This window comes from Rattus norvegicus, chromosome 1 (genome assembly GCF_021556685.1).
Source record: "Rattus norvegicus strain SHRSP/BbbUtx chromosome 1, alternate assembly SHRSP_T2T, whole genome shotgun sequence".
Lineage (NCBI taxonomy): Eukaryota > Metazoa > Chordata > Mammalia > Rodentia > Muridae > Rattus > Rattus norvegicus.
The window spans coordinates 77,070,703-77,085,258 of NC_141534.1; the positions used below are offsets into that span (position 1 = coordinate 77,070,703).

Genomic DNA, 14,556 nt, shown 5'->3' on the forward strand with positions numbered 1-14,556 from the left:
TCCCCAACCCCATTTTTTAATTTTTTATGTATTGCTTTTTATTTTATGTATGTTTGTCTGTAAATGCACCACACTGAAGCCTAACGAGCTAGAAGGCCTCTTGTTACATGTGGAGTCACACGTGGTTGTGAGCTACTGTGTAAGTGCTGTAAATCAAATGTGGGTCCTCTGTAAGAGTAGCACTTGTTCTTAACCACTGAACCATTTCTCTAGTTCCTTTAAAAACACTTAAATTGGCTGGGGATTTAGCTCAGTGGTAGAGCGCTTACCTAGGAAGCGCAAGGCCCTGGGTTCGGTCCCCAGCTCCGAAAAAAAGAACCAAAAAAAAAAAAAAAAAAAAAAAAACCACAAATTTACTTTGTGTGCAGGGGGTTGGGAGATGTGCCTTGGTACATGGATGAAGATCATAGGACACTATGAAGGTCACTGTGTGAGTCCTGGGGACTGAACCACAGGTTAGCAAGCTCAGTGGCGAGCACCTTCACTGGCTGAGCCATCTCAGCCAAACTTTATTGAATCAACCAACTGCTCTATGTCAGCCATATGTCAGCTTTTTAGTTTGTTATCCAGCCTGGAATTTACTATATAGCTGAGGCTAGACTTGAACTCCTGACCCTCCCACCTTTAATTTCCAAGTGCTGGGGTGACAGGTTCTTAGCTAAGTCCTAAGACTTGTCACTTTGAGGGTGTGAGATAGCTACCAAACTACTACTCACAAACAAATTGCAGTTTAGGAGCAGAAAGGGAGGGAGCTGGATGAGTTGGCTATAATCTCAATGTCTCAGGAGGCTAAAGCAGATAGATTTTAGCAAGCTTACACTTAGTTTGAACTGATTATAGAGGTCCTCTGAAAGAACATTACACACCTACAACTGCTAAATCATCTCTCCAGCTCTACCCAACCCCATGATTCTCAAATGTTACAACCCAGAAGAATCACCATTCAACTGATGCGAGCTCCATTGAAGCATCTCTTCTCCAGCAACTGTCTATTGTCCATCGCTTACATAAACTTAGGGAGAGACCTTATAAACCCTGGAGCTTTCTGAGTGCCATGAGTCTTGTAAATTTCATGAACTTCTTGAGCCTAGTGTTATTAGCTACTGGAGCCTCTCTCCAGGAAGACATGTTTCAAGACAGAGAAATCAGTCATTTGGGCCTTATGAGGTCTCTTGGGGGAAAACATGTTTTAAGTCAGAAGAATCAATTGCTGCACAACAAATGCAAGGAATATGCACTCACAGAGCTATGCTTGAGTGCTTCAACTTCCCAGAAGGGTTCTCAGATTGCAGCTAGAAACTGCTCTGAGGACCTGGCTCAACAGTTCCTCAACTAGAAAAACAAGTAGCTAATAGACCATGCTTGGCAGTCACTGAATTCATTGTGATTTGCTGATAACATCTGGGAGTGGTGGCTTACTCTAGCAATCTAATAATCACAGGGCTTGCAGGGTTTGTGGTAGGGGGTAGGGGGAATTGAGACGGGAAATCAAGAAAAGTTAGAAACCATCCTGAAGTACAGAGAAAGACTGTTGCTGAAAAATGGAAGGAAGGAAGAGATTAAAGGGGAGGGAGGGAGGGAGGGAGGGAGGGAGGGAGGGAGGGAGGGAGGCATACAAGCAAAGTGGTTTGTGCCTGTGATTCCCAGAACTAGAGAAGCAGAAGCAACAGGTTCAGTGGTTCAAGGTTATCCCTGGCTACACAGCTAGTCTGGAGTCAGTCTGAACAATACGAAACCCCATCTCAAACAAACAAACAAAAAGTGAAAGGGGTTGGGGCATGTAGCTCAGTTGTTTAAGAACTTGCCTACAATCCATGAAATCCCACTCCCCAGCATCATATAAATTGGATGCGGTGGTGTAGGCCTGTAATTCCAGAATTTGTGAGGTATTGACAGGAGGATCAAAAGTCGTCTTTGAATATACAGCAAGTTTGAAGCCAGCCTGGGCTACACGAAACCTCATCCCAAGTGGAAAAATGCTGGTATCAGAGAGATGGCTCAGTGATTAAGAATGTTTACTGCTCTATCAGAGGACTGGAGGATAGATCCCAGCACTCAATATCAGGCAGCTCCTGACAGCCCTTAACTCCAATGCTGGGGATTTAAAACCCTTTTCTGGCCTCTCTGGGCACTCCAATTTATGTGCACATGCACATAATTAAAAAATAAAAATAGGGGTTGGAGAAATGATTCACAGTTAACAACAGTGGTTAAAGTTTCAGGGGATCTGAATTTGATTACCAGCACTCACATAGCACACCTCTAACTTTAGTCCCTGTAACTTTTGGCCTCTACAGGCACAGGCATACATGAGGTGCTCAGACAAACATTTGAGTAAAACACCCATACACATTAAAAAATGTAAACCGAATTAAAAATAAGGGGCTGGATTGATGGCTCAGTGATTTTTTTTTCTTTTTTTCGGAGCTGGGGACCGAACCCAGGGCCTTGTGCTTCCTAGGCAAGCGCTCTACCACTGAGCTAAATCCCCAACCCTGATGGCTCAGTGATTAAGAGCACTGACTGCTGTTCCAGAGGTTCTGAGTTCAATTTTGAACAACCACATGGTGGCTCACAACCATCTGTAATGGGATCTGATGTCCTCTTCTGGTGTGTCTGAAAGACAGCTACAGTATATATACATACATATACATATATATATGTATATATATATATGCATATATATATACATATATATATGTGTGTGTGTGTATATTGTGATTTGCTGATAACACATATATATAATATATATGCACATACATACTGTACACACACATATATATACACACACACATATATATATAATAAATCTTTAAAAAAAAGAAAGAAAAGACAAACAAATTAAAAATAAAATCTTTTTCAAAAAGTTGCTAATGGCTATGCCACAGACCTTTCCTTCCTCTCTACTAGATCCCCAGATAACCTACAAAGACTATGTCCGAAGGAAATTCCGGCTAATGGAAGACCGCAATGCGCGACTAGGCGAATGTGTGAACTTAAGTCATCGTTACACTCGGCTTCTCCTAGTAAAGGAACACTCAAATCCTATCTGGGCACAGCAAAAACTTCTGGAAACAGGGTGGGAACACTCCAGAACCAGGGGCCACCAGGCTAGCCCTATCCAAATGGAGACCCTCTTTGAGCCAGATGAAGAACGCCCGGAGCCACCACGCACAGTGGTATTACAAGGGGCAGCGGGGATGGGGAAGTCCATGTTGACCCACAAAGTGATGTTGGACTGGGCCGATGGGAGACTCTTCCAAGACCAGTTCGATTATGTCTTCTATATCAGCTGCAGGGAGTTGAATAGAAGCCACACCCAGTGCAGTGTACATGACCTCCTCTCCAGCTGCTGGCCAGAGCATGGTGCACCCCTCGAGGACCTCATCCGGGCTCCTGATCGTCTTCTATTCATCATCGATGGCTTCCATGAGCTTCATCCCTCTTTCCATGACGTTCAGGGTCCCTGGTGCCACTGCTGGGAGGAGAAACGACCCACGGAACTCCTCCTCGGAAGCCTGATTCGGAGGTTGCTTCTGCCCCAGCTCTCTTTGCTCATCACCACACGACCCTGTGCACTGGAGAAGCTGCACGGCTTGTTGGAACACCCTAGGCACGTGGAGATCCTGGGCTTCTCCGAGGCAGAGAGGGAGGAATATTTCTACAGATATTTCCACAACACTGGACAAGCGAGCCAAGTGTTCAGCTTCATGAGGGACTATGAGCCCCTCTTTACCATGTGTTTTGTTCCCATGGTGTCCTGGGTGGTCTGCACCTGCTTAAAGCAGCAGCTAGAAAGTGGGGAGCTTTTAAGACAAACATCTAGGACCACCACAGCGGTTTATATGTTCTACCTTCTGAGCCTGATGCAGCCCAAGCCAGGGACCCCAACCTTCAAAGTCCCAGCCAACCAGAGAGGCCTGGTCTCTCTGGCTGCAGAGGGCCTCTGGAATCAGAAGATTCTCTTCGAGGAAGAGGATCTTGGGAAACATGGCCTAGATGGAGCAGAGGTCTCCACCTTCCTCAACGTGAACATATTCCAGAAGGGCATCAAGTGTGAGAAATTCTACAGCTTCATCCACCTGAGTTTCCAGGAATTCTTCACAGCCATGTACTGTGCACTGCACGGCAGAGAGGCGGTGAGGAGAGCACTGGCTGAGTATGGTTTCTCAGAAAGGAACTTCTTGGCCCACACCGTCCGCTTTCTCTTTGGCCTCCTCAATGAAGAGATGAGATGCTACCTCGAGAGGAATCTCGGCTGGACCATCTCCCCTCAGGTCAAGGAGGAAGCATTGGCGTGGATCCAAAACAAGGCTCGAAGTGAGGGCTCCACCCTGCAGCATGGCTCCCTGGAGCTTCTCAGCTGCTTGTACGAGATCCAGGAGGAAGACTTCATCCAGCAGGCCCTGAGCCACTTTCAGGTGGTTGTTGTCAGAAACCTCTCAACGAAGATGGAGCACGTGGTCTGCTCGTTTTGTGCGAGGTACTGCAGAGGCACAGAAGTGCTTCACTTGTATGGGAGTGCCTATAGTACAGGCGCAGAGGATGGCCCGCCAGAACCTCCAGGAGCCCAGACGCAGTCCACACACTCGTAAGTGACCTTGGGGAGCCGTGCTCCAATGCAATGCCTTTAACCTGTGCTGTTCAACCGAGGTGATTTGGGAAGAGGTAGCACCTTTGGTTTGGCTTGGGAATATCTATCTATCTATCTATCTATCTATCTATCTATCTATCTATCTATCTATCTATCTATCTCTGAAGACCAGGTGAGATCTGAACTCACAAGAGTTCCACCTGCCTCTGCCTCCCTGGAATTAAAGATGTGTACCACTACGGAATTTTTTTTTTCTTTTTTTCGGAGCTGGGGACCGAACCCAGGGCCTTGTACTTGCTAGGCAAGCACCTACCACTGAGCTAAATCCCCAACTGCTTGGGGATTTTTAATTAAAAATATTTTCTATTTTTTAATTTGTGTGTGTGTACGTGCGAGAGAGAGAGAGAGAGAGAGAGAGAGAGAGAGAGAGAGAGAGAGAGAGAGAGATGCATGCAAGTACTCAAGCAAGCCAGAAGAGAGCAACAGGCTCCCTAGAAGCTAGAACCATTATGAGCCACTAGATATGGGTGCTGGGAACTGGTCAGATACTGTGGGAGAGCAGCAAGCTCTCTTAACCACTGAGCCATCTCTCCAGCCCTTATCTTATTTTTAATTGTGTGTGTGTGTGTGTGTGTGTGTGTGTGTGTGTGTGTGTGGCTGTGTTCACATGAGTATAAGTGCCAGTCAGAGACCATTGTGAGCTGATGTGGGTGCTGGAAACTGAGCTCAAGCCCTCTAGAAGAGTTCTTAACGACTGAGCCATCTCGAAGTGGTTTGAGGATTTTAAAGCTTTTGTTACATTTATTTATTTTGCATGTGTGGGTGTGGGTGTAGTGTCATGGTGTGTGGATTCAGGTCTGGGACAATTTACGGATCTCAGGGTTTGAACTCAGGTCACAAGACTCATTGGCAAGAACCTTACCTACTGAGCCATCCTGCCAACCCTTAAATTTTATTTTATTCATTTTTTAAAAAGATTTTTTTTTCCGGAGCTGGGGATCGAACCCAGGGCCTTGCGCTTCCTAGGCAAGCGCTCTACCACTGAGCTAAATCCCCAACCCCAAAAGATTTATTTATTTATTTTATATACAGCATTCTGTCTGCATATGTGACTGCAGGCCAGAAGAGGGCACCAGATCTCATTACAGATGGTTGTGAGCCATCATGTGGTTGCTGGGAATTGAACTCATGACCTCTGGAAGAGCAGTCAGTGCTCTTAACTACTAAGCTATCTCTCCAGCCCTATTTTATTCATTTTTAGCATCTGTGTGTGCCTTCTTCTCTCTGTGTGACTCTGTCTCTCTGTATACATGTCTGAGTTTCTCTGTGTGTCTGTGTCTCTGTCTCTCTGTGTCCGTGTCTCCTTGTCTCCATGTTTATGTCTCTCTGCACATCTTTGTCTCTCTGTATTTATGTGTGTGTGTTTCTCTGTCTATGTGTCTCTATGTGTCTGTATGTCCCTACTTTTGCCATGTGATAGGAAAGGCCTGAGGTAGGAGGATCTTTGTGAGTTAGAGGCCAACCTGGTCTACAGAGTTCCAGGACAGACAGTTCTGGGGCCACACAGAGTGAAAAACCTGTCTCAAAAATTAATTAGCTAATTAATTAATTAAAAACTAAAATAAAAACATTGGAAGTGGGTTTTCTGCTTTTTTCCTAATGTGCTAGCTCACTGGTCTGCTTTTGTATTCTGAGACAGGGTCTCCTGTAGCTCACTGTGTAACTGAAGCTGATAATTTGATAATTGAACCCCCAATCCTCCAGCCCCCACCTCCCAAGTACTGGGACTACAGACATGCACCACAATGCCCAGCTTGTTTTGACAGGGCCTCACGCTATCAATCCTCCTGCCTCAGCCTCTCAGGTGTTGGGATTACAAATGTGAGTCACCAGAACCACCAGCCAAGGATTTTGTCTCACCCTGGCTCTCCAGACAGACATCCAGGAAATCTGTGGAAGTGTTTTTGTTGCCACACTGGGAAGCTAGATGGTGCTACTGACACCTAGTGGCGATAAGTGGAGATGCTGCGAATAGGCCCATGTAGGCAGGTTGGTTCCAGCAAAACATTAGACAGTCTCTAAATACTCAGTGGGGTCCAAACAGCATACAAGGCGGTCTCCAAAACATGCAGGGTAGTCCCTATATAGAAAGAAAAATAGCAACTAGTGCAAGAGCAGGGACGTTTGCTTAATCAGTATTCACTGACACTAAACTGGAGCTGCTTATGATAGGGAGAATCTGTTACATCAAACCTTTGCAGGGGGGGGCTGGGGATTTAGCTCAGTGGTAGAGCGCTTACCTAGGAAGCGCAAGGCCCTGGGTTCGGTCCCCAGCTCCGAAAAAAAGAACCAAAAAACAAAACAAAACAAAACAAAACAAAACAAAAAAAAAAACCAAAAACCTTTGCAGGGGCTGGAGAGATGGCTCAGATGTTAAGAGGACTGGCTGTTCTTCCAGAGGTCCTGAGTTCAATTCCCAGCAACCACATGGTGGGTGGCTCATAACCACCTATAATGAGATCTGGTGCCCTCTTCTGGCCTGCAGACATACGGGTAGGTAGACTGCTGTATACATAATAAGTAAATAAATCTTAAAAAAAAAAAAATTAAAAACAAAACCAAAAACTTTTCAGGTGGGGTGTTAGTGGCATACACCTTTATCCCAGCACTTGGGGGGCAGAAACAGGTCGATGTCTAGGCCAGATTTATCTACAGAGTGAGTTCTACAGAGAAACCCTGCTTCAAAAAAGAATGATGATGATGATGATGATGATGATGATGATGATGATGATGATGAGACGATGGTGGTGGTGATGATGATAATAATAATAATAACAACAATAAATAAATAATTCAGCAGAGCATTGTGGTGCATGACTTTAATTCTAGCACTCCAGAGGTAGAGGCAAGACAATTGCTGAGTTTGAGGCGAGCCTGGTCTACAGAAAGAGAGTTCCAGGATAGTCAGGACTACACAGAGAAACCTTGTCTTGAAAAGCAAAACAGGGGGCTGGAGAGATGGCTCAGAGGTTAAGAGCACTGACTGCTCTTCCAGAGGTCCTGAGTTCAATTCCAAGCAACCACATGGTGGCTCACAACCATCTGTAAAGAGATCCGATGCCTTCTTCTGGTGTATCTGAAGACAGCTACAGTGTACTTATATATAATAAATGAATAAATCTTAAAAAAAAAAAAGAAAAGAAAGGAAAGGAAAGGAAAAGCAAAACAATCCAGTATAAGAAGGAACCAAACTGAAGCCATTTTGGATAAAAGTTCCATTTTGAATATGGGTCAAATAAAGTTTAAGTTCCCAAGACCTTCCTGGGTAACTGGCATCCTGATTGGCAGAGAGAGAGAGAGAGAGAGAGAGAGAGAGAGAGAGAGAGAGAGAGAGAGAGAGAGAGAATATGAATCCTGAATCCCGGTTGGCAAGTTGAAACATGAATCCATGAAGAGAAAGAGAGAGAGAGAGAGAGAGAGAGAGAGAGAGAGAGAGAGAGAGAGAGCGCATCCTGGTTGGCAAGTTGAAACATGAATGCATGAATGCTAGGCAAGTTGCCTCCTACAATTGACTAATCCAACCAAAGGGACCAGACAGGATAAGGGTACCACAAAGACATGTTCCTAAGGAAATCCCCTATCCCTAAATCCTGATTGGTGGGAGAAGATGGCACAGACATGTTGTGTTGTTTGGGAGCTTAGAAACTATGTAGCATTCTGACTCAGGGTTATGCAGTTCAGTGCCTGAGTCTGTTCTGTGGCCCTGACTGATCAGTATTGGCCTGAGTAGAAAACCAATTTGTTATCTGCTTAAATACTAAGATGAACATTTGAAGACGTCGCTCCTGAGTCTGTGCTGTTCTCCCTGGCTAATCAGTTTTGCTGCCTAGTTCAAATCTTGCTTTGCTGGACTCTGTGCCTGCTTGAGTCATTCTACATTTTTGGACCCAAAACCAGGTGCTGTAATGGCACATGCTTTTATTCCCAGTACTCAGGAGGCAGAGGCTGGCAGATCTGTCTCTGTGAGTTCAAGGCCAAAATGGTCTGCTTAGTTCTAAGGCAGCTAGAGCTAAACAGTAAGATCATGTTTCAAAACAAAACAAAACAAACTCATGTGCACACGCACACAGAGAGACAGACAGACAGACAGACAGACACACACACACACACACACACACACACACACGAATAATCTAATAGTCTTGGAGTTTGAGATAAACCTGAAAATCTTGAAAATAGCAAGGGGAAAAGAAACATTACATGAAGAGGCTAAAATGCTTCCTGAGTTGTTAAATGGAATACTTGTGTCAGCCTAATGACTATATGGACTACTAAACTACATGTTGGCCTTTGCAGACAGGAAAGGAACATCCTTCCTGACATTTACAGTGCATACCTCTCAGCAACCATCTGCACCAACTCAAACCTGATCGAGCTGGCCTTGTATCGAAACGCCTTGGGCAGCCAGGGCGTGAGGCTGCTCTGTCAAGGCCTCCGACATGCAAACTGCAAGCTTCAGAACCTGAGGTGAGTCCCGGCTGCAATGTGAGTTTCCCACCCTCTCCCATAGGCTCATCCAAGAAGAATACACAGGGTAACGTCTGTTTGCCGTGCAGCCTGTGGCAGTGTGCCACTGTAGGGAAGCCTCTTCTTCTACTTTTTTTAAATATAATTTTTATTCTGTATGTCTGTATAAGGCTGTCAGATTCCCTGGAACAGGCATTACAGATAGTTGTGAGCTGCCATTTGGTTGCTGGGAATTGAACTCCAATCTCTTGGAAGGTAATCCAGTGCTCTTAACCACTGAGCCATCTTTCTAGACCCTCTTCTTCCACTGAAAACAACAATAAAACAAAACAAAACAAACAAACAAAACAAAGCGGGGGTTTCCCTATGTAGCTCTGGCTGCTCTGGACCTCTCTATATAATTCAGTGTGGACTCAAGAGATCTACCTGCCTTTCCCTAGCCCCACCCTTATCTCAGGCGCTGAGATTAAAGGTGTGTGATTCTATGCTAGGCTTACAAACTTTAAATTTTTTGTATTATTTGTTTATATCTATGTCTGTCTATAAAGAGGACAGACAGATATTAGATTATCTGGAACTAGACTTATAAGCCCTTGTGAGTTGCCTGACATTGGTACTGGGAATAGAATTTGGGTCCTTTGCAAGAGCAATATGTGCTCTTAACCAGTGAGTCTTCTTTCTCCCCAGCCTTACAGCCTTATATTTTGAAGCAAGCTCTTAAAACTGAGTCTGGAGTTTACTCCTGGAATCTGCTTGCCTCAGCCTCCTCTATGCAAGGGTGGAGCTCTACCACTGAGTCACACTCCGGGCCCTACCCCCAACCCCGACTGAGCAATTCTAGGCAGGAATTCTGCCACTGAGTCATACTCCAGGCCCCCGACCGGGCAATTCTAGGCAGGAACTCTGCCACTGAGTCACACTTCAGTCCCACAGCCCCCAGCCCCCAGCGGGCCATTCTAGGCAGGAACTTCCACTGAGTCACGACACAGACCTTCACTGGGTGATTTTAGGCAGGGGCTCTACCAACGGAGCCACGTCCAGATTTTTCCTGGGGTGCTGAGGATTATACCCTGGTCTTCACTTCACACACGGAGACCTCTATCTAACCCCTATACCATTTTTATGATTTGGGAAAACTCCAAACAAAACCACCACCACCCAAGCCTCAATGCAGAAGGTCCTCAAGACAGAAACCCAGGGCTACAAATGTGCAATTTAATCAGAGAAAAGGGGAAAAACGACCCAGGTGTAGTGGCAAAGCCAGGCAGTCTATGGAGTTCGGGGCCAGTCAGCTCTGCAGAGCGAGTTCCAGGACAGCCAAGGCTATAGAGGAATCCTGTCTCAAGCGGGAAAAATCAAAACAAAAAAGAGGTGAGGGAGAGGCACCTGTAACCTTTAAAAAGAGAGACAAACATAAAGTAGAGAATTCCAGAACAGTCACCAAGTAAACGACTTGCTTCTGTCTTCCTTCCCACCTAAGGCTGAAGAGGTGTCACATCTCCGGATCAGCCTGCCAGGATCTCGCAGCGGCTATCATCGCCAATAGGAATTTAATCAGGCTGGACCTCAGTGGCAACAGCATTGGAGTGCTAGGCCTAGAGCTGCTCTGTGAGGGGTTACAGCACCCCATGTGTAGGCTGCAGATGATCCAGTGAGTGGGTCTGCACCAGGCATGCGTGTTCTTCCCCTGCTGCTCCTGCTCCTCTTGCTTACCTTCCTGCTGCTCCTCCCCCTCCTCTTTAAATCTTATTGGCATATTGTACACATTACTGAGATTCAATGTCTGATCCCCAACCCCTATTCTTTCTCTCTCTTTTTATTTATTTTATGTATATGAGTACACTGTAGCTGTCTTCAGCCACACCAGAAGAGGGCATCAGATCCCATTACAGATGGTTGTGAGCCACCATGTGGTTGCTGGGAATTGAACTCAGGACCTCTGGAAGAGCAATCAGTGCTCTTAACCACTGAGCCCTCTCATGTAGCCCAGGCTGGCCTCAAACTTGCTATGTAGCATAGGCTGGCCTTGAACTGCTCATTCTGTGATCTGTATATATGCTGGATGTGCCACCACACCTAACCTTCAGTGTGGTATTTTGGTATGTATATCACATGCACAGATCAAACCCAGCCCACCTTTCCTTACTATCCCAAAAAGGTTCATTTAAAAAAATATATATATTTTGTTTGTTCCTTCGTCTTTGTCTTCAGTTTTGGTCTTTTGAGACAAGGTCTCACTGTGTAGCCCTTCCTGATTTGAACTTGCTGTGTAGACTAGGTTGACTTTGAACTTACAGAGATCTGTGTGCCTCTGACTCCCAAGTGCTAAGATTAAAGGGGTACATGATTATACCTGTAAGGCTTGAAGCGTGTCTTTTTTTTTTTTTTTTTTTTTTTTTTTTCTTTTTTCGGAGCTGGGGACCGAACCCAGGGCCTTGTGCTTGCTAGGCAAGCGCTCTACCACTGAGCTAAATCCCCAACCCCTTCGAAGCGTGTCTTAACTATCAGGCAACCCCCTCCCCCACAAGTGAGACATGAGAACAGAGTTCGATGCAAAGGCAAGGCTTATTTTTCCTGGCGTGTGTTGGGGTAGACCCTCAATCAGCCCCTTGTGGCAAGTGACTAGACTGTGACCCCGAATGGCTATTAACAAGTAGTTTTATACGTTTTTAGGGGTACAGGTTACATCAGCAAGGTTACAGTTTAAACTTATTGGCTAAGCATATTGACCTTTGAATCTATTGGCTAGCAAGCATATGACATGCATTTGAACTCTATCTGGGGCCAGAGGGTCAGGTGACTATCAGTGTATTTTGCAGTTTTTCAAGTCCCTGCTCCTCCCGAGAACTGTGGATGAAGAATAGAACTTGGCCTACTCTTGACCCAAGGTGGGAAGCTGATACTTGGCCTAATCTTGACCTGAGGTGGTGGGTGTAAGGCTGGCGAAAGCCCCTAGGGTCCTTCACATGAACCCCACAACCTACCTACTTTCTACCAAGCCACGTCTCTTTTTTTTTTTTCTTTTTTTAAATTTCTTTATTATATGTATCTGTAGCTATATCTTCAGACACCAGAAGAGGGCATCAGATCCCATTACAAATTACAGATGGTTGTGAGCCACCATGTGGTTGCTGGGAATTGAACTCAGGACCTCTGGAAGAGCTCAGTGCTCTTAACCACTGAGCCATCTCTCCAGCCCCCAGGCCAAGCCTCTTAGTAGCTCTTACACTTCAGTAAGAACTAGGGTCCTTCATACCTGTTGCCAATAGATTCTTTAAAAATTATTTGAGGCCTTGTGTGGTGGCACATACCTTTAATCCCAGCACTTGGGAAGCAAGGGCAGGTGGATCTCTGTGAGTTCAAGCCTAGCCTGGTCTACTTAGACCCTGACTCACTAAAGAAAACCAACCAACCAAACCAAACCAACTACATAGGGAAGAGAAAAAACGACACAGGTTCATGTTGGGTAACTACACAGAACATGGCAGCCTCTTCACCTTCTCCCTCCTAGGCTGAGGAAGTGTTTGCTGGAGGCTGCGGCTGGCCGAGCACTGGCCTCTGTTCTCAGCAACAACTCACATCTTGTAGAACTGGATCTGACAGGAAACCCCTTGGAGGATTTGGGGCTGAAGTTACTGTGTCAAGGGCTGAGGCACCCAGTCTGCAGGCTGCGGACCTTGTGGTGAGTTCTCCTGGGGCCAGCTCAGAGGGCAGGTCTGTCTGTGTGGAATGAAAGTAGACAAATGAATCAGGAGTTACATTTCATTCCAGCTCAGGACCCTGAGGCGGGGCTGTTGCCAATGGGGTGTTTTCAGGTTCTTGGTGTCTTACTTAAGCCTGAAATAAAAGGGAACTGGAAAGATGGCTCAGAGGTTAAGAACCCTTGTTGGTAGGGTTGGGGATTTAGCTCAGTGGTAGAGCGTTTGCCTAGGAAGCGCAAGGCCCTGGGTTCGGTCCCCAGCTCCGAAAAAAGAAGCAAAAAAAAAAAAAAAAAAAAAAAGAACCCTTGTTGGTTTCACAAAAGGACCTTGGGGCAGTTCCCAGCATCCACAAGGCAGTCACAACTTCTGTAAAGCCAGTCCCACCAGATCTTGGAACCCAGGTCCTCTGGAAGAGCAGCCAGAGCTCTTAACCTCGAAGCCATCTCTCCAGCCCCATAAAATAATAATGTTTAAAATAAAATAATTGGGGCTGGAGAGATAGCTCAGCGGTTAAGAGCACTGACTGCTCTTCTAGAGGTCCTGAGTTCAAATCCCAGCAACCACATGGTGGCTCACAACCATCTGTAATAGAATCTGATGCCTTCTTCTGGTGTGCTTGAAGACAGCTACAGTGTACTCTAATACATGAAATAAATAAATAATTCTTTAAAAAAAAATAAAAATAATTGACAACAGGGGTCAGAAAGATGGCTTAGCAGGTAAAAGCGCTTGTCGTCAAGCCTGATGACCTAAATTCAATCCCCTGGACTATTACTGAGGAAATAGAAACCTTATCTTCACATACATAACCCCAAAGTGCTGGCATCAAAGGCCCAAGACGTATGCCGGTCTTACTTGTTTTATCCAAGGAAAACAAGTCTTACTAAAAAAATATCCGTAGGGGTTGGTGAGGTGGTTAAGGGTAAAGGTACCTGTCAATGAGCCTGTCAACCCCAGTTCAGTGCCAGGAGTCCATATTATGCAAGGGGAGAAGAGATGACTCTTGCAAGTTGTCCTGCAATGCTGCCCACAATGGGTTCCTGCGTCTGTCTGTCTGTCTGTCTGTCTATCTATCTATCTATCAATCAATCAAAACAAAACCAAAAAACTCAACCCTCGGGGACTGGAGAGATGGCTTGGTAGTTAAGAGAACTTGTTCTGTAAGCATCTACACATGTCTATCCACAAAATATTTTTTATTTATTTAAGTGCACTGTCGCTGTCTTCAGACACACCAGAAGAGGGCATCAGATCCAGTATAGATGGTTGTGAGCCACCATGTGGTTGCTGGGAACTGAACTCAGGACCTCAGGAAGAGCAGTCAGCGCTCATAACTGCTGAGCCATCTCTCCAACCCGGCCAAATACTTCTTGAGACAGGGTCTCACTGTATCTTTGACTAACCTGAAGCGTAATACGTTAGACTAGGCTGGCCTTGAATTCAACAGGGATTCCATCTGACTTTGGTTTTTGAGTGCTGGGATTAAAGGTAGTGCATGCACCACCACATGTGGCATCATTAAACAATTTTAACTGTAATTTGAAACACACACACACACACACACACACACACACACACACACACACACACACACACGTAATCTGACACATGTAATATTACTTGCCATCTTGAACAGTTGTTTGTTTTTTGTGTTTTCCTTGGGGTTTTATTTTGTTTTGGTTGGGTTTTTGTCATTTTTTGTTTGTTTGTTTGTTTGTTTGTTTGTTTTTTGGT

General features: G+C 45.3%; 1 protein-coding gene across 1 annotated transcript in view; it reads left to right on the forward strand.

Moving 5' to 3' along the window:
* Window positions 1–14,556, forward strand: part of Nlrp12 (NLR family, pyrin domain containing 12) — a 28,120-nt gene that overhangs the window by 5,131 nt on the left and 8,433 nt on the right. The window contains exons 3-6 of the mRNA NM_001169142.1: window positions 2,911–4,591; window positions 8,951–9,121; window positions 10,602–10,772; window positions 12,633–12,803. Of these exons, the coding sequence (NP_001162613.1) occupies window positions 2,911–4,591; window positions 8,951–9,121; window positions 10,602–10,772; window positions 12,633–12,803 (2,194 nt within the window). The remainder of the gene's footprint in view (window positions 1–2,910; window positions 4,592–8,950; window positions 9,122–10,601; window positions 10,773–12,632; window positions 12,804–14,556) is intronic.